This window comes from Bradysia coprophila, unplaced genomic scaffold (genome assembly GCF_014529535.1).
Source record: "Bradysia coprophila strain Holo2 unplaced genomic scaffold, BU_Bcop_v1 contig_324, whole genome shotgun sequence".
Classification (NCBI taxonomy): domain Eukaryota; kingdom Metazoa; phylum Arthropoda; class Insecta; order Diptera; family Sciaridae; genus Bradysia; species Bradysia coprophila.
The window spans coordinates 2,949,944-2,970,246 of record NW_023503584.1 but is presented as its reverse complement, the minus strand read 5'-3'; the positions used below and the strand labels follow the sequence as shown (position 1 = coordinate 2,970,246).

Genomic DNA, 20,303 nt, shown 5'->3' with positions numbered 1-20,303 from the left:
GTGAAATTATGGTGTACGTTTCCAGTAGCCAATTGTGGTTCTTATGTAAACAGTTGGCTTATTTGACTACGTTTTTCTAACATTTTATAATATTTATCTAACAGAGAGAAGTTAAGTGTACTTAACTAACCACTTCTTTAACGGATGCGAATAATTTTCGGTAACATAGAAAATAACGTATGCAACTGCTTTCAAATGTACATTCTTAGTTTATCAAATTTTAAGGTCCGATAGGATTTCATCCAAATGGGTAGGATTTGAAGAAATATAATTCTTTAAGGGATTAAAATTGAGACTTAACAATGATATTAGGGTTAACCCGGTTAGCTTAAATTATCCATATATTGTCAAAATTGACAGAATTCTTTTGTTCTAATGTCAATTTTGACACAACGTTGCCCACACGTCGCTCTCAAATGGCCAAGTTACAAGGTTGTTGTCTTTGCTATCTAAATCAACAGTTATTCAAAAATTACTTTGAAAAACTCAGCCGGTAAGTATATAAGAAAAATCTACGGAAAAAAATCATAAAAAAGTACTGAGGTTCCAACTAGCATTTATCAATTTGTATTTCTACATTAATGCATTTTATTCTCATTTTTAATCCAACGAGGAATTAATATTTAGTAAATACGTTTCAAGATAAGCGAAGTTGGGATTAAAACAAATTATAGCAGGGGCAAGATCCGATGTATCGAAAGATAAAAATGTAATCCCTCTAGGACCTGATAACTTGGGCTTAAATGCAAGTAACTCCACAGAGAATTCAATTTTTATTCCAAAAAAGATCCGATCGCATACTGTGAATCCCTAAGAGATTAAGATCTAACAGTTTCCTCGATAAAATTAAAGGGAATCGAAAAAAGTTTAAGAAAATTTAACAAATAAAGTGAAGAATTTTTTTTTGCAGGTCACTGAAAGTCGGAAAAGGGGAGAAGAGCGCAGATATCTGAAAAATGTTATCTCTGTGGAAATTACAATTCTGTCGCTAATCGCGCACTGTCTTCTAATATCTGTGATTATATGCCGACGAATTACGCAAACCAAGCGATTTTTACTCTAACAAAGTGTGTAGAATAATAAGAGCACACATAATGTTTCAATTTCGAATGTTTCACACTAAACTAACTGGTGGAACACGAAAAACGTCGTTCCTGTTTTGTCAATATAAGCATAGACGATTTTCTCAACGTAATAATACTCCATGTGATAATTCGAGACTTACGTGTACAATTCACCTTGCAAGGACAGAAATCGCAATATTTAATTTATTGCGTATAGATGTGCCGTGCCTCTCTCCAAAAATTCGCTAAACAAAAATCGTTTTGATTTTAATTGAGTGGACATTAAGATGCAAAATTTTTATGATTTTAATTTTTGGAATTTTAAGTTTTTCTGCTCAAGTGAAAGCATTTGATTAAACAAATATTTTTTTTTTCGGTAAAATAATTTATGCGATACCTTGTATAAGTTGAATATCATTATCAAAATCGATAATAACAAAATTGTAGAAAAAAAGATGCAGGACGTGCCTTTCACTTCAAACGTTTCGATAAAAATGCAGGCCACATTTAATGAAAATATGAATTTGATTTATATCGCCTTAAATCTAACGATAATGTCTGAACTCGATGCATGACTTAATATGTATCATTACGCATCTCAAAAGCTCCTATTAATATTCAGGTGTAATTTTTCAGACTTTCGTCCATTTATCTCAAATAACTTAATTCAAATTCAATTTTTTTAGTTCACGGCCTGGATTGTTACGTCGATTCGTTTCAACAATGATATTCAATCAATAATAATTTTAGCAATCGATGTAATCTGTTTTCTAGAAGAGCATCTGATAAATTATTGATTTTCGGCTGAGTATTTATAGGAAATGAAAGGAAAAGTATGAAGGTAGATTTTTGTCGATGTTCATTATCATATTGTTTAAAAAACGTATTTTGATAGTAAAATTAGCCCCATTTTCACTATCCTTTTTGTCTTCTTGAATAATTCCTCAAGACCCTTTGAAAATTAGGTTTTAAGTGGATTATGGTCCAAAATCAATATGAGAAAACTTTCAGATTTTTCACAGTGTGTCCTCGGGTGTCCATGGTGAGCGCTACTGACCTTCGCTCCCATGTAGATACGGCCCTGCACCCAGCTGAGCTGTTCACTATAAAGAAATTTTTCTTTAATGCCAATTAGCTTTTGGACAATTCTATGTAAATTGTGAATTGGTGACCTGGTAATTTTGAGGGAATTTTTGAAGTCCTAAGATTTTGACATTCCAATCTTCTACAAAGTTTTCGGTGATCCCCGAATCATAAACAAAAACTTTTGTTCTCTTCAAATTACGCTGCAATTGCCCATTAATGGAATTACCCCTCAGACGACACCGATAAACGGTTTACGAAATACATGACTAAAGGGCGTATCTCCGATATCTCAGGAACTACTGAACCGACGACTTATATTACTTGATCAATGAGAAGAGTAGAAGACATTTAATGGAAATAATATCTTGAAGAATACTCATTTTCATTAATAGAACCATGATAATAACCCAAGGATATCACAAATGTATTAATTTTTTTAAGAACACATTGTGTGATAGATAACAAGAAAAGTGAAAGGTGAAAGGGACAACTAAATTTTTAATAAATCGGAAATTCAATCCAGAGCCAATTTCAAAAAGTTGAATTACAGGCTACACCAAGCTATTCCGATTCAGGCTATAATTCCATAGTAAAAAAATTCTGAAAGTGATCGCAGGCTAAGAAAGTCGAATTTATCAAACCCTATTCGTTATTCGGATATTTTGGTAAACTTCTTTTAAAACAAATTGTCAAAGTTTACCAAAATTCTTCAAAGCATCAAAAATATGCCCTGGTGCCCAACAGTAACTTTAATTAATCCATGCTAAGCTTTTGCACAGATTAGTTTGCAGTTTTGTTTTTATTTAAGTGTATTATCAGATTCCAATTGAAAACTTCATTGCTATCAACATGAATATATTCGTTGGAGTATCCTTTCGATAAACCACTCATTTAGTTGAGCAATTTGAATATTTTGTGTAATAAAATTGTTTGTTAATGCAGTTACTGATTTCATACCTCTTGTCTTGTTTTCGTGCAAAAAAAAGCTTACACAAAGCTTTTGTTAAATTCTGTTAAATTTTAGATTTTCATTTTTCAAATTTTAATTTTTTTAGTTTCTTTTATGCGTTCACAAATTTAGCGTCCATTAAATATGTCAAAATCATCATTTTAAATTAATAAAACATTTCGTAAAGATGCATGCATAGAGACAGGTACATTAATAAATTTGTATTTTCATTTTATTAATGAATCTTGCGATCAGATCAAACAACGCGACTTCACTATGTGAACATAGACGAAGTAATTAATGTAATTTTTATTGATTTTTTAAAAAAATATGACCGAATGGTTTTCACGGAATAGCTCAATAATTCAACTGATTTTCCTGTGCATATTAACAGTTCAGACAAGCAGCTTTACAGGAAAAAAAGTTCCATTAGTAGAGGTACTTCTTCATACAAAACACAATTGCATAGTGCATTTTTTGACAAAGGTCTGAAAATTGGACCCTCGGTAAATATGGTCATCCAGAGTCTAATGCGATATGGTGCCCAAAATTTTAGCCCATCCCCTTCCCCTGGTATCGCTTTAAAATTTTCGGTGCAGAGGTAGGTTTGACGAATTATTGTGAAGTTGCAATGACTCCTACCATAGCTATATATAGCTCAAATGAAAAAGGAAAGTCTAAAGTTTTTTTTGGGACACTTTGCTTTTACAAATTTTCTATTCTCATGTGACTTTTCCAAGCTTTTCCGAAATGTCAGAAAAAAAGTTGAGTTTCAAAGTGAGATAACTCGTGAAATATGATTTTTACAAGGAAATGATGTTCCGAGGATTTGTTCGGTTGATTTAGGAAGATACTGAGCCATTGGGAATGATGGAATTTCAGGAACCAACCAACTACTATCGTAATCATCCTTTTAGGCCAGAAGAGAGTACAAAAAAGACTGAGTTTCCCCTTAAAATCCCAGAGTTCTAGAATTGGGAAAATGCTGGACAATGTGCAGTTATGAAATTTTAGGAACTAGTACACTACCATTTCAATAATCCTAAAAGTATAGAGGGAAATCCAAAAAATGCTAGGAAGTCCTTTAAAACTTCCAGTTCTAGAATTTGGAGCGGAAATAAGAGGCCAGGACTATACTGGTCTGTAATTCTTTTTTATTTAACTTGACAAATGTAGTTCTTTCGAAAAATCCTTGAAAAATCAAAAACCTGAGTCTCTTCCAACCCTGTTCCCGACTATATCCCATCAGGATGATAAGCTAGAATGTCAGAGGTTATTGAGGAATCATGAAATTTTACGTACTTTATGCTGGAGAACTTTTAAAAGTCCCAAATCCAGAATACATTCAAAATTTACATTGAAAAGTCGTAAAATTCCAGAGTTCTGACTAGTGGAACCTCTGGATGAGGAAATATGGACATTTACAACAGAAACAACTTCCTACATCATAACAGCAAGTTTCCTAACAAAATTTAAAAAAAAATTTGGTGAAAATCTTGAAAATTATTATTTTTTCATTCCTAACATTATATGGTGGGAATGCGGAAAATAGGTTCCAGATCCGCCACCGTTAAAGATAGGAAAGACTGCCATAACTTATTTCGGTAGAGAATTTCATGGCGAACAAATCCTCGGAACATCATTTCCTTGTAAAAATCATATTTCACGAGTTATCTCACTTTGAAACTTAACTTTTTTTCTGACATTTCGGAAAAGCTCGGAAAAGTCACATGAAAATGGAAAATTTGTAAAAGCAAAGTGTCAAAAAAAAAACTTTAGACTTTCCTTTTTCATTTGAGCTATATATAGCTATGATAGGAGTCGTGGCGACTGCATAATAATTCATCAAACCTACCTCTGCACCGAAAACTTTAAAGCGATGGCAGGGGAAGGGGAGGGGCTAAAATTTTGGGCACCATATCGCATTAGACTCTAGATGACCATATTTACCGAGGGTCCAATTTTCAGACCTTTGTCAAAAAATGCACTATGCAATCGCTAAGAACCTCCACTACATGAGGAGTTCTAGTGTATGAGGAATGAAAGCAGGAAATTTCCTTAATCCTCTTCTAAAATCATGTGAGGATTTTGTATGCACCTAAGGGTTATTATACCCAGAGAGGAAATTTCGAACAAAATTACGTAAAATATGTGGTCCCAACATGAAATACGAAATGTTTATTGGGATGTGTGTAAGTGTATGGCCTAAGTGGGCAAATTGAACTATCAAAAGCGAGAAAGCGTGTAAAATTATACGAAATGTGTATATTATACAAACTAATGTTGGGACGTCGTACAAATTTCCTTTCTAGGTATAATTACTCTAAAAGGTATGCACCACGTAAACAGTGAAGCAATTTTAAACAACAATTCATGCGAAATAATTATTTCAGTTAATATGTCAACCGAATTTGAGTCTACGTTTGCTTCAACCGTTTTACCTATTCGTTCCAATCTATTCTATCGTATCCATATCCATACGCACACATCCAAACAATGATTCTGGGCGGATTCCGCCAATACCATTCTGTTGCGTTACAATTTTTAAGACTGAAAACTATAGTTTCAAGAAAAAGTGGTATAGTTTCAGGCATTAGACTGATCCTTTGTCTATTGCTTCAGAGTGTTAAAAATTTGATCTGAGGTAACTGGTCATACAAAACTATTGCAATCGGCGGAGGTCGGCATTTTCAAACCCATATTCTACGGCGATCTCCACTATCAAAATTTTTTCTCCGACAATAACGGATTTGTTACATAGTTTTTCACGCTCTATCGTCTCCAGCCAATTTTATTCGTTCATCATTGGAACTCAGGCATCCGCTGAGATTGTGAAAATTTACCATGAGCGAACCGCCGAGTTATGTTGGAGGACAACCAAAACTTTCAGGATGAATAGAGCCGGAATGTTGATAGCGGAGGTCGTTCGGAGGCTTTTAAGTTCCAATTTTTTAAAGCATACCCTTAAGTGTAAGTTGGATTAGTGTTACATTCACCGCTGGAGGTGGTCTTTTTTGCTGAAGTAAGATCGAAGTGGCTAGTTTGACTTAATTGGTCTAGTTTCAAAGGTAAAATGTTAAGTTCTGAACTGTTTTGATCTTTTTGCTCTTCACTGAGGGGCCGATATTTGTAAATTTCGTTGACAAAGAATTTTCAAAAATCCTCTGGGGATTTTCAAGGATTTTCCTTTCATTTTCCAAAGATTTTTTACTAATTCCGGAAGAATTTTCAAAGGTTTTTTTTTATTTTCAAGGATTTTCGTCTTTTTTTTGCTTTTTTAACCCCTCCAAAGGGGTTATATGCAAAATAATTTGAGGATATTCTTTCGAAATTTTTTTAAGGATTTTCTTTTGACTTTTGACTGACAAAGGATTTTCTATGAATATTTCCCCTCGCTCTTCATTAATCATTGTCAACACATTTTCGTCACATTTTTTTCAAATGGTTAGACAGAGATTCGAATAGCGTGGTCTGGACAGATTTACATTTCTTGTTAAGCATAAACTGAATTTTGAAAGCTCCTCAATTGCCGGTAATGTCTACAAGCTGAGATTTTGTTATTCAAAAACCGCTGTTATATTGTCTCCCTCTTCATAGACACAAAGAATTCTCCCGATGTTGAAAAGAAGAAGACAATGCATTGTCTATAATCGAAATGCAAAGTGTTATGTGTCTTAAAAATTATTTCCACAAAGATAAATTGTTTAGATCGGTTTACTCGTTCATCCACCTCTGACCCAACTTTTACTTCATATCAAAAATGTATTGACAAAACAAACGTTATTCAATTGATTAAAGGTCAGATTTTTGATTGAAGGTGGAAGATTGTGCGTGCATTAAATGTATAATGTATGAACCAGTTGCTGCTTTAAAAGCCCAGCCTAAGCACAGGAACGGAAATTTAGAATGGTTTCGTAATGTAATGGCCTTTGACTTCAACAAAGTAATCAACTGATCCCAATATACTGCTGCTATATTTTCGACTTCGTGCGTTATAAATGAGATACCATCTCAAACAGATTTGTACGTCGATTATTTCCGAAGTACCTGGGCCATTAAAACTAAACACAAACTTTAATAGATTTATATCGGCAGTGTGTGTTGAACAATAAAGTTATTTAACTGCAATTTATCTTTCAAAGTTTTTTGAACTCAGCTATAATTCATCTTCTATTGAGAATTTCCCATGCTGAAGTTGTAGCCACCGAATTGTTTTTTATTTTAAATTTTATGAAGAAAAAAAAAATTTAAAATGAAAGTGACATTAAATTCCTCCAAAAATTTCTTCCAACAACAATTATTTTCAAAACGTCTGACCGGAACAAAACACTATGATAAATAGTAAACTAACGATGAAGAGGAGAAGAAGAAGAAGAAAAAAAAATCAATTTGAAGATTCATAATATAACGAATATTCAAACATATATCCCCACACCCATAATAATCATCAATTATTATTGATAAGTATTATACAACCAAAAACTCATCGCGCACCTAAAAGCAATTTTTTTTCCCTATTATCATCGTCTTCCACAAGAGCGTTATTATTATTTTTTGCTATGAGAGCCACGATTTACTTAGCATAAAGAGTTTTTTTTTCGTCTTCTTCTTGGCCCGGGTTTAATATTTTTAAAAGAAACAAAAAACAACAAATTTACCGCCAGCGGCTGACTTCGTCTATTATGCTATCCACATAAATGGTTAAAAAATTAAATAACTTACTCTCATGATCATGACATAACTAAACATACTCCCATATATATATCGAATGGTTAATAGAATACACACGAAACCGTTAAACACCCAAAGAGTGTGCGATGCGAACGCAAACAAAAAATCGTTAATGATTTACTATAGTTCAGAAGACGCATCGCATCTATTGAAGAGTCACAAACGGTGTACCATGGATGATAATACGAATCATATATGCTAGCTAATACTATAGATGTTTAAGCATAAGAAAAAAAAATATTTTTTTGAAGATAAAATTATACATTTGCAGCAGCTTAAGAAGGCAGGAGGAAAAAAAAAAACTAATGCAAAGAAATGAATATTTATATTGCAAAATGGGTGCTTTCACTTTTTTTTCTCATTTTAATTTTCGATAATGTTCCCATGTGCTGGGGGAGACGAGACAACGTGTGTGTATGTATACCGAAAATATGGTGAACCGAGGAAATTTTGGTCGGATTGCTAAGGAACCGGCAGATCGAATGGCGATCGTATAAATATGGAACTTTTCGGGTTATCGGACATCAGTCGTTGATTAACAACATAACAAGAAAGATGAAGGTAAAATAAAAAAGTTTTTCTTTGGATAAAGATTTTATTTTTTGGAAATATTTTCATTGAAATTTCGATGGTTCAGTGGTGATTTTTTTCAAATTGTGTGCATTTATGGAGAGACGAAAGTTTAAATTTTATGTCTAACAATTTTACCGAAACAAATTAAAAAGGATATCGATTCGAGTTGTGTAGTGTTAAATAAAAATCAGTAGATCAATGCCGATGTGTCGGTCATGGATTTATTACAAAGTTCAAGGATTATGTGTCACCAATTTTTTACTTTTAATCAAAAGTGGAATGGTTCGTTAGCGACCATTTGAACTTTGATTTCATTAATTACATTCCTCTGGCATTTCTGGAGCTTTCGAACGAAATATTCAAAAGTTGGTGATTCTTTTCCTAAAGTCAATTTTTTGTGACACTAAAATAATTTCATGAACATGAAATATGTGAGTGTTTCGCATTACACGTCGCTCAGGTATCTTCGCCATGTATTGCTCGTTCTGTCGAACAAACAATTAAGGACTATTTAATCTTACACCTCGAATGGAAATTCAAAATTTTTATTATTTCATTGATGAGAATCGTTTAAAGGAGCAGCACTACAAGTTACTTTTAACTCAAATTTGAATTCTTTCTAATAAATATTGACTTCTAAACAATTCTAAAAATTATAAGAAATTTTCAAAGTTTTCGACTTTTTCCATAATTTTAGAATTATATTCGTTTTTCTTATTGCTATCCTTTGCCATTTGACGTGCATGGTAAATAGAGCAACTAGAGATACGAAGAAGAAGATTCAAAATAGGTAAATTCGTGTAATTTCTGAGCAAAAAATTTTTTGGAAAATAATCTATAGTAATGACCATCAGACTAACAATTTCATGTTCATTTTATGATCCACTGTTGGTCAATAGAGACATATTTTTTATGAGATCAAATTAACTGTAACGTCCCTGACAGTTAATTATCATTGTCACTTCTTACGAAAGCTTGACATAACATATTTTTCCTGATACGCTAATAGTACATTACATATGAATGGAACGGATGATTGAAATGGTGCTTTTTGGGCGAAATTCATGTGGTGGTCAATTATCACTCATGATGCCAACTCCATCATTTGTACCATTCAAACGTGAGGTATTTTAATCAAAAATGTGATGCTACTTTCTGGATTAAAGACATGCATTATTAATACTTTAAACTAATCTTTCATGTGGTGGTATATGTATTATATGTATGCATGCATGAAAGATTAGTTCAAAAGACAAGTAAACTAATTGCGTTTTCATATGAACCTGGCGAAAATTGTACGCAATTAAAATCCGAAGATGTTAACGAATTTTTCGTAAAAGATAATCTAAATTTCACACCAGTGATGCTAACGCATATGAATTTCAATTCATTTATCAGATTAAATTAGGCAATTACCGAAGTTGAAAACAAAAAAAAACTTCTGATTTTCATCAAAGTCGAAAAAAACAATCACTTAAGCACATCAAGCTTTAGTAGACACGCAACAAAAACCTAGTCAAACACAAAAGCCCATTTACAATTTTTTGTTAATTTTTTTTTTCTATCTTTTAAATTAAAATTATGTGTTGAGATATATGTCTCGATGAAAGTGATTTATAAAAACTATTAAATTAATCAAATCGTTTATGATGGCTAAAATATTTGGAATATTTTGATTTTATCATAAGTATTTCGAGAAATTATCATCTAAAAATGTAAACGAAAGTTAATAATTTTCCCAAATAAATGTTGACTAAATATAAGAAAAAAAAATCGGTTGCGATCGACTTTTATGGTCATAAGTGATTTTTTGTAATAATAAATCAAAGTTTATTTATGTAAATTTATGAACATTCGAATGATAATTAGCATTTCTTTTCTTATGCGCGTTAAATTGTTTTGAATTTAATTAAAATGATGACATAATGTGTACGCATATTAAAAGCATATACATAAGTTTCATCTTTGTAGTCATTTCCACTTTTTACTAATTTTTTTAATTAATTTAATTTTCACCTTCATTTAAAATAGGTGTTCGTGTGCCTTCTAGCTGTGGTATCCTATGCATCGGCAGGCCTTTTGTTCGGAGGAGGTGGCGGAGGAGGAGGCGGTGGAGGAGGAGGAGGTTGGTCTAGCGGAGGAGGTGGAGGCGGAAGTGGAGGAGGAGGATGGTCTAGTGGAGGAGGTGGATGTGGAGGCGGCGGATGTGGCGGCGGCGGCGGAGGAGGAGGAGGAGGAAAGCTGCTGAAAGTTATTAAGGTAATTTGACGTTTGATTAATTCATAGACAACATGTCGATTCGAAAGAAAGGTACCACTGCATTCTCTTTGTATTATACTTAATCTGATTTTACTTCATCGAAACTTCAAATCTTTTGAATCGACGTAGATTTCCGACTTGTTAAAAAAAAATCAGTTAACGCTAATCAGCGTTATGGGACAATCAATTTGCTCACACAAATTTTCGGACCTTTAACTAGAATTCTATGGGAAGTTGCAGCATAACGCTGTTCTTTATTCATTAAGTTGCTTTCACCCTGGTAAAAATGAATGTCTCGAAAGTTCAAAAAACGTATACTCACGGTCTCACCATAGTGCCTCAAAAGTTATTGGTTGATTTATATATGTCTGCACAGTTTCTAAGATAAACGACTTAAAATATTTGTTTTTTCTACCTAATGAGAATTGAAATTAATTAAAAAATGTGTTTCTTACAGATTATCGATAATGGAGGTGGTGGAGGTGGTGGCCACGGAGGCGGCGGCGGCGGTGGTGGTCATGGAGGTTAGTATTAACCTAGATTTAATATACTGAAGCTCAGTAGTGTTTCATTAGTGTATCTAAACGAAGCCAAAACTGCATTTTATATTCGCTCCTGTACTCTATTTAATGCAATGATATTAAAAATGGTTTTCCTACACATTTATCACGAAGGCTCGATAGTTAAATTTTTGGAAATTTGTAATTTAATCTCAGCGCCTCTGAGGAACGATAGAATGTAAAAGGTTGCGATAGCGAAAGCCTGACCATGAGTTGCTTATGGAAATTTACATGTTTTTTTTTTACCTTAAATGAGGATAGTTATGAACTAACCGTAACAAAGAGACAATTCTCCTCAATGCAAAACCCCATTTAAAATTAATTAATCACGACACCAAAGGATCAATCTTCACTATAAAAGTGATATTCACTTCTTTCTGTGAACAGGTTTCAAGCAATAGCGCTTAGAAATTGAAAATATTTCGATTACCCCAACTCTCGGTCAAATACCTTAATAATTGAATGTTGTGAAATTTCCTTTATAAAATGTTTATGAAAAATGCTGTTATTAGGGAAAGACAAGAAAGTTTTTTTTAGGACAAAAATTAATCAAAACGAAATTTGCTATACTTGAAGAACTATGAAAGAAATAGGTTAGGAGATGCATGTAATGCATATCCTAAAGTAGAACGTGAGATTTCAATTTTTAACAAAGATTTGTCTATTTTAGGCGGTGGTTGGTCCTCAGGCGGAGGAGGAGGAGGAGGCCATGGTGGAGGTGGAGGAGGATGGTCTTCTGGCGGCGGTGGTGGAGGTGGTCATGGAGGTGGAGGCGGCGGTGGAGGCGGAGGACAACTAATTAAAGTTATTAAGGTAAGATAGCGGTTTTTAAATTACTGAAAAAATTACTCAAAAGATTTTCGGACAATAATCTGGAGAAAAGTTAAGAAAAGTACCAAGTTAAAAAAAAGTGTCACGATACCTTATTGCTATCGACTCTACTGTGCCGAGAACCTATTTTCATTGGTAATTTCATTTGCAAGGTTTCTGAAAGCTTGGAAAATAATTTAACAGCACGATGATGATCTATTTCGATCAATTAGTTGAATTTTCGAGAAAGGTTGAATTTTCTAAATTATTAATTCATTAGCAAGATCCAAGATGCTTCACTTGATTCGATGAAAATCTAGATTCAAACAGATCAAAAATACACCACTTTTTATTTTATTGCTATTACCAATGACACGATCCGTGGCTAAATTTTGTCGAAAACCGCAAGAACTTTATAAATCGCTCTATTACAGATTATCGATAATGGCGGTGGTGGCCATGGAGGTGGTCATGGTGGCGGTGGACACGGACATGGTGGAGGTGGCGGAGGACACGGAGGTGGCGGAGGCGGCGGATATGGAGGTAAGGTTAATTTTTGCCTGAGTTAATTTAATAACAAAATATTTAAATATTTTTCCGCATCAAAAATTGTCTTTCAAAACTAGTCAAAATTAAAGTCTTTCCAAAAATATATTCTCGCGTCAAAAGAAGATTTTTCTTTCAAAAATATTTTCAAGCGAAAAAAATTTATTTCCACAATATTTTCATGTGTCAAAAGAAAATTTGTCTCCAAAAAAATATTTTCAAGCGTCACAAATTTTAACGCTTTACAAAAATGTCGAGATTTACATCGAGATTTAAATTATTACCGATAATCGGATGATTAAACACTAGGCACATGTCAGCGTTCTAAAATGAAATTAATGAAAACTTGCTGTATTTAAAAAAAAAATGATTTTCTTCGGTTTTGAATAAATTATAATTTGAACATCACAATTCCAATAGAAATCAAGTTATAATTAAACATTGATGTTATAGGTGGCGGTGAAGTCAAAGTTATTAAAATCATTCATGCCGGCGGAGATGGAGGACATGGAGGTGGAGGCGGAGGTGGACACGGACACGGTGGAGGTGGAGGAGGACACGGAGGCGGCGGATATGGAGGTGGAGGTGGCCACGGAGGAGGTAAGAAATTTATTGATCTTTTAAAAATATTAAGACGTTACGATTGCCTTAGTTGAATGAATTTGCCCAAAAATTCAAAACGATGAATGTTTGATTTTAGAGGATACCTCAAAGTTCAAAATTTAGTTTACTAAGTCTTTAAATCCATTAAATCCACATTTCAAAATATTGCTAGAGCTTAAAATTTTATAAAGAAAATGTTACGGACCAATCTTGCTTTTCCCAGAAAGGGTAGATAGATGTTCTATTTATAATTCAACTTTTTTTAAACTTTTATTAATCGTCGCCACTTGTAACCAATAGTACTCCTTATCTTCCATTAGGAAGCTTTATATTTTCATTTAATTTTTTTATGTTTTTTATCATATTCTCTCAAGGAATCCGAATCCAAATTGAGAACTTAAAACAATGTTTTTTTCCCATAGTAGTAGAACAATTGTGTTCACACAATACTTAACATCATTAATCTAATCAAAGTAGTGGCAAAGGTCAGCTTAATTGAACTGTACAACAAATATTCTGACTGGCTTTTCGAAGTGCTTAACTCAGTGTATTTTTTGTATCTTTTAGGCGGCGGTGGTGGCGGTAGTGTCAAAATCATAAAAATTATTGATGGAGGAAACGCTGGAGGAGGCGGTGGTCACGGAGGCGGAGGTTATGGCGGCGGTGGTGGCCATGGAGGTGGAGGATATGGCGGCGGCGGTGGCCATGGAGGTGGAGGATATGATGGAGGACATGGAGGTGGCGATTCTTACCAAATTGTTCCAGTACCAATTGACGTAGGAGGTAAGTGTCTTCAAATGTTCTAAATCTTTATAATTAAGTAGTACTTGGACCATTACACGCAAAATGAAATCAGGAGTGACATTGTCTGATTCCTTATTTAAGGCTGAAAAAAGAAGAAACTTGACAAAGAAAATCTAAAACGACCACAAAGCTTGACATTCGCGAAAATTCATCAAAAATCTTATAAATTTCTTTACAAATTTTTCCATGCTTACAAAGTCTGACCAAAAAAAAGTTTCAGAATCTTACAATTATCTGATAGTTATTTCAGAAAGAATCTTTTCGTGTCTCGAATGAATTTTTCAAATTTTGGAAATATTTTAAAGTTTTTTTTCATATTTTTTCAACACAATAATTCACAAAGTTCAACTATGCGCTCAGTTAATTCAACCTGAAAAACAAGAATTGCCAAACATTTTCGATCAAGAAAAAATTACACGGTGAAATTTTGTCATCAAGACAATTTTAATCGAATACGTTGCTAGTACAAATTTCGGAATATGAAATGGTTTGCAAAGTAAAGAAGAAGAAACATTTAAACGTTACCAAATTCGTGGAATGACCAATGAGCCACATATAAAAACACTAAAAAATAACTCTGCGCAAATTAAATGGAAAAAAAGAACATTTTCATGATCTTTAATATCTTAGGTGGCGGCGGAGGATATAGTGGAGGCGGAGGATATGGAGGCGGCGGAGGTGGAGGATGGGATGCAGGAAGTTCAGGCGGCGGCGGAGGTGGAGGATGGGATGCTGGAAGTTCAGGTGGAGGAGGCGGCGGTGGATGGGATGCTGGAAGTTCTGGAGGCGCTGGAGGTGGATGGGACTCAGGCAGCAGTGGCGGCGGATACCACTACTAGTTTTTGTTATACGGAAAATGGTTAATTGGACTTGCGGAAAATGTTTTCTCTCGACTATCGAGAAAATGCAATTCAACCCATCAGTCATTTGATGTACTTGTTGTATATATTTATTTTCCATTGTTATTGTTAAATTTGTTCGACTGAATTCTAATTGAAATAAGAAAATACCGTTAATTCGAAAAGTGATTTTTGTTTTAATACTTAATTAACTTGGAGACAACACCATGCTTCGATGATTATAAAGAATGTTGATTCACTTCTATGAAGATCGAGCTAAAGATGCTAGGCAGCCAGTGAATATATATTAGGAGGGTATGGCCATATCATACAAATGGAACAGCATCAAATTGCTCTAGATACAAATTTTATGCAAATTTCTTAATGGAAAACCACCAAAATCGAAACGATAAAATATTCAATGACAGCTCGTACATATGTCGTCACTTGGATACATTTTGCTGCCACTAAAAAATTAGCAGCTGTCGCGACTAAATGCACTGTATAAAACAATTGATTTTTGAGTCATGCCGTAATACCAGATATTACTTAGCAATTACTGTTCCTAAAGTTCGTATGGCAATTTCGTTCAAAAGTCTACGAAATCGCCATACTCACAAACGTTACGAACCATAATCCAATTTTTTAGTGTGAACGGACTTGCATCACGGCCCTTCACTAACGTAGGGCCATGATGGTTTATCCCCAATGTTTAACATTTGGCTATTATTAATTAACTTCAATAAATCACACCAGGTACATATACGGATTTAGTTCGAGAGATAAATTCATTTTTAACGACCAATGATGGCATCAACAGAAGCGATGCCAATTATTTGCCTGACTGAACTAGGAATGAGGTTTTAATGACGCGATAAAACTGGACACAACGCAGGCTAGAAAATAGTCATTTTCTCCCCTCAGATAAAGTTGAAAAATGTATTTTCTCTGGTTGTCTTTGTTCTTTTCCTTATGTAAATTTCTTGGTTAGAATTGTATAGTTATGAAGTAAGTCATCAGGAAATGAATCATTTCCTTCGAGTATTGCGATTAAATAAATTTCAAATACCAACTACGCCTTGTACCATTTGGATTTCATTGGTGTTCAAAAATCAAACAATGGCGCTAAAATTTGTGATTTTATTTTGGATTTCAATCGTTTCCATTCACAGATGTGACGAATATCTGGCCAGATCCGTAATTTTTTATTTTTTTTATTTTTCAAACCCTTCGAATCGCACTTGAATCTCACCAAATAATTTAGGGAGTTGTTTTACAAATGGAACGCGTTATGTGCTCATGCAATCCGAAGCACTGTACCATCACCATATGCAAGATGAATTTTCTGTCGAGCCATAGAAATACTTTCAGTATTGCATACGTAACCCATCACATCATCAAAACTCTCAATTATCGATCGAAAATGTTCTATCAGCACAGTAACAATGAATTTCGGCCGTTTCTAATAGATATGCGGATCGAAATGTGTTCCGTTAACAACAGAACTTCCAAGTCATTGCTGCAGTCCGTTTTTGCTGCAATTGTGAGGAATCACACTAATATGGATGCACATTGCCCACTACCTCCCGCCGAATATTACTTTAAAAACGTTAGCGTTGGTGCAGTAAACTTGCCAAGTCTATTACCAGAAGGACGATACAAGTTGCGTTTGACTAATTTGGGGGTGATGGATGAAATTTTATCCAGGTTCACCTTTTTGTTTCAAATAAAGAATTATGGAATCTTGGACCTACGAATGGGATAGGTGTTATCACTCACGTGTACGTGTAAAAACTATTAGATTTTCTACAATTTGCTGGTTGTTTCGCTTATATTTAACCTGTTGCAGACGGCTGTCATCTGTTATCGACAACGACAGCAAGAATAAAGGACAAGCTCTGACTGATGAGGTCTTATATAGCAAAAATCATGTTCAAAACAAATGAAGTAAAAGATTTCTGAAATCAATTTTCGAAAATTTTCGATAAAATGAAGTAATAGTTTGAATAGTACAACTGTTAATATGCTTGCCGTCTGTGACAGGTTAATTATTCTTTGTAATTACTAGGTATTTGCATTCAAACGTTTTTTTTTTAATGATTGGCAAGCAGTTGTGTACTATATTTTACGAAAGAAATCCAACAAATTTTATGTTTTCACTAGAAAGTGATTGTGTCACAGCTAGATCTGCTACGATTAAGTACACCTACAGTTCTATTAATCCTGTAAGTTACCATCTGTTCATTATAATGTACTTTTTATGGAATGAAGTCTGTAAAAACGATTAAATGCTTTCAGCAGAACGATGATGCAGATGATTTTTTTGTTGCTCTATCGCAGAAATGAGCAGTGGCCCAGCCTGGGCCGCCCAGACAACAACCGCAATTTTTCTTTTGTGTTTTTCTATTTTTGATCATTGCATCTTCATTCTGAGCAAAAGTTTTTCGACAGTGTGCCTCGAAAATGTACCGTTTTTTATGTTTCTCCTTCGAAACAAAAATCCTCGAAATTATAGGTCAGGTGCTATAATAAGAGTTTTTCCTGTATATTGAGATCGGAAACAGTTTCCAATGATGATTGTGCTATTGTGTCACATAGTGGACATTATTGCCTTTACAATGATACCATACAAGGCCCGACTTTAAATTTTTTTAGTTAGGGAAAATTCAAATCGATCAAAAAACCCTTAAAGGGTAAATGTGACGCAAGCCCTTTATCTTACTTACAAAATAACTGATATCGCTGAGGCTGACGCATTCTGCGCCTGTACGCAAAAGTTTTATCAAGAAAATATTGACTCAAAATATTTTAGAAAGAAAATTTTACAAAAAAAAATCGCGCTACAGTTTCAAATTTGGGGATCGTTGGAGTTAAGTGGGAGAATTCAAAAAGTTGCTGTAATTATACTCCGCCGTCCTCAAATTTTAAAAAGTAAAAATAACATTTTTGGTAGTGGACTTGCGTCACGCCCGCTTACTAACGTGCGGGCATGATTTACTAAAAAAATGAAGTCGGACTTGTACGGTAAACTCTTTCCGATCTCAATATACAGCAACAAAAACTCTTATATAGCACGTGTCTTATATTTCGAAAAGGTCACCGTCTATAACCAACTTTTTTCCCCTAAGAGCGCTCTTCCCTTGGCAATTTTCTAGCCTACATTTGTGCGCAAAAATATTCGTTTTTTGATGATTTCTCTGAACCAAAATCTTTTTTTGAAAAAGTAAAACCATTAAAAATTTGTTACTTTTAAGGGAAAAATTGGTTTGTGGTCGACAACTTAACCCACTTGGAGAAACCTTTGCAAAACACATAAATTTACACAATCTGCAAAAGGTTTCTCCAAGTGGGACACGTTATCAAACCACAAACCAATCTTTTCTTTAAAACTAACACATTTTTGCATGTTTTATGGATTTACTTTTGGTTCAGAGAAATCATCAAAAAACTAATATTTTTGCGCACAAATGTAGGCTAGAAAATTGCCAATGGGTGAGCGCTCTTAAAGATTCTATTTAACATGAGGAACAATTACAAGAAAATTGGTTTAGGTTTCAACAGCATGTAAAATCCATTGCATAACTCGACATAAAAATGAAAAGTAGACTTTTCGTGTGCATTTTGTTTTTCCGAGGCGAAGCTGAGATCAATAAACATACGACTTTTTATCCCTTGTTATGTAAATAACTATTTTATCAGGATAACATCTCTTATATAGTTACTGACTGTAAATGTAAGAGAAACCAATTCTCGGTCAATTAATGCTGTACATATTTGTTACAATTTATCACGAAATGAACATGAACATTGTCAAAAAACATAGCTAACGCCGACCCGTACGAAACACCTATTTGTATCAAAAGCCTTTACTGTGAAACTCTTCATTTCTTTTACTTCATTCTCTACTGAAAAGCTATTCGCCCTTTAAAATCACTTACATTATCTTTCTTTGCCTTGTTATCATATACAAATAAATTGCCGGAAGCAATATAGACAGCCCCGTACGAAGTCAACTTTCATAAATTCCTATTTAAACAGCTATATACCGCTATATTTAACTATATTTCACTGTAAATAAACATTTCACAGAGGAATATGCTATTATATAGCTCTATATACCTGTATATAGCTCAATATAGCTGTATATAGGTATATATAGATGTCTATATATGGAATGCCTGAAACATGCCACACACATAACAAATTATTTCCATGTTCACAGAAACACTCTAAGTACCATTTTCCCAATATATATCACTTTTATTAAAATCCAATATGGCCACCGGCAGCCATTTTGTTAGGAGACTGGAAATAGTACCGACGCTTTACATTCGTTAATACCTTTCAAACAAAAAAAAAATTCATGAAATTCGGTTAAAGTTTACTCGAGATATTGACAAAATACTCCATGTTCACTGTACGGCCGAGTAGCCAGATAAGAGCTCACTCTAAGAGACCTAGCTCACGCTCCGGAGAACATAATTTCATAAACTTTTTTCCCTGATTGGTACGGTCAATACCTAACCTATCTAATAAAGCTAAAACAGACGAAATATGTTCAAATGTGGCCGACCTACAAGCAAAAACTGCTTGCCGCCCTGTGCCTGTTTCACACCAAGGGGTCTAACTCACGAGTCGGTCATCCGATTTCCATAAACTTTTTTTTTGTCGATCGGTATTGTAAAAACCTTTCATTTGACGTATCACTTACAAGTGTAACGTTTAGTTGTCCGGAGATATCTTCGAAAAACCGTAAAGCACTTATTGGGCCACAGCTCGGGAGGGGTCTATCCAAAATCACTCATCTTCGAACTTAGCCTGTCTTTTGACATTACCAAACGGGAAAAAAAAGAATTTTCAAAATCGGATGCGTTTTACTCAAGTTATCGTGCAGACAGACAGACGGAGATTTTTTTTCACTGATTTGGCATCTCTAAGACAACCACAATAGGTTTCCCCTTACTCAGGGAGTCCCATTCGACGTGTTACAAACGTATGCGTAAACCTATAGGGACCCCAGTACTTCGTACGGGTCTAAAAACGTTCTAAAAAAATTATCGGTTCTCGACACAAAGTAATATGACTTATTTTACCCCATACGTTGCATGCGTTGAAACCAGACTAGCTACCAGCAGGATCCAACATCAGCGGACAGTTGTATGTATTGTAACGCCATGCGAAACATGAATCATAGCAATGCACTTCATGCGAAAGTACTTCGAATGACAGCTATCAAATTGAGTACTACTTTGTATGAGAAAATCATTTTTTTTACGGTGTGAATGTTTCACTGACTTTTTGCTCGCAATTCTTTCCCTGTAAAATTTGAAAACAGAATTCAGGATCAGTAAAGCTTCGCGAAGGATTTCGAAAAGAGTTGATGATGCTTCTGTACAGTCATAATGTACGTGTAGCGATTCTGTGGTTAGTCCCGCACAATATTTGGCCCATTCTCGCTTAGTCCAAGTCGAAACGACAC

The 20,303-nt window shown here is 34.3% G+C and overlaps 1 protein-coding gene across 4 annotated transcripts; it reads left to right on the top strand.

Moving 5' to 3' along the window:
• Positions 1 to 8,139: 8,139 nt before the first annotated feature.
• LOC119079517 (glycine-rich protein DOT1-like) lies at positions 8,140 to 15,009 on the top strand. Of its 4 annotated transcripts, XM_037187481.1 has the most exons (9): positions 8,146 to 8,391; positions 10,435 to 10,513; positions 10,637 to 10,662; positions 11,120 to 11,186; positions 11,893 to 12,035; positions 12,467 to 12,575; positions 13,032 to 13,178; positions 13,749 to 13,964; positions 14,616 to 15,009. In XM_037187481.1, exons 1-9 carry the CDS (start codon positions 8,386 to 8,388, stop codon positions 14,822 to 14,824), a joined length of 1,002 nt encoding a protein of 333 aa, XP_037043376.1. In that variant the 5' UTR covers positions 8,146 to 8,385; the 3' UTR covers positions 14,825 to 15,009. The 4 variants fall into 4 exon arrangements, with proteins under 4 accessions (XP_037043377.1, XP_037043375.1, XP_037043376.1 ...); XM_037187482.1 differs by having other exon boundaries at positions 8,140 to 8,391; positions 10,435 to 10,662; positions 13,032 to 13,088; positions 13,812 to 13,964; XM_037187480.1 differs by having other exon boundaries at positions 8,143 to 8,391; positions 10,435 to 10,662.
• Positions 15,010 to 20,303: the final 5,294 nt, after the last annotated feature.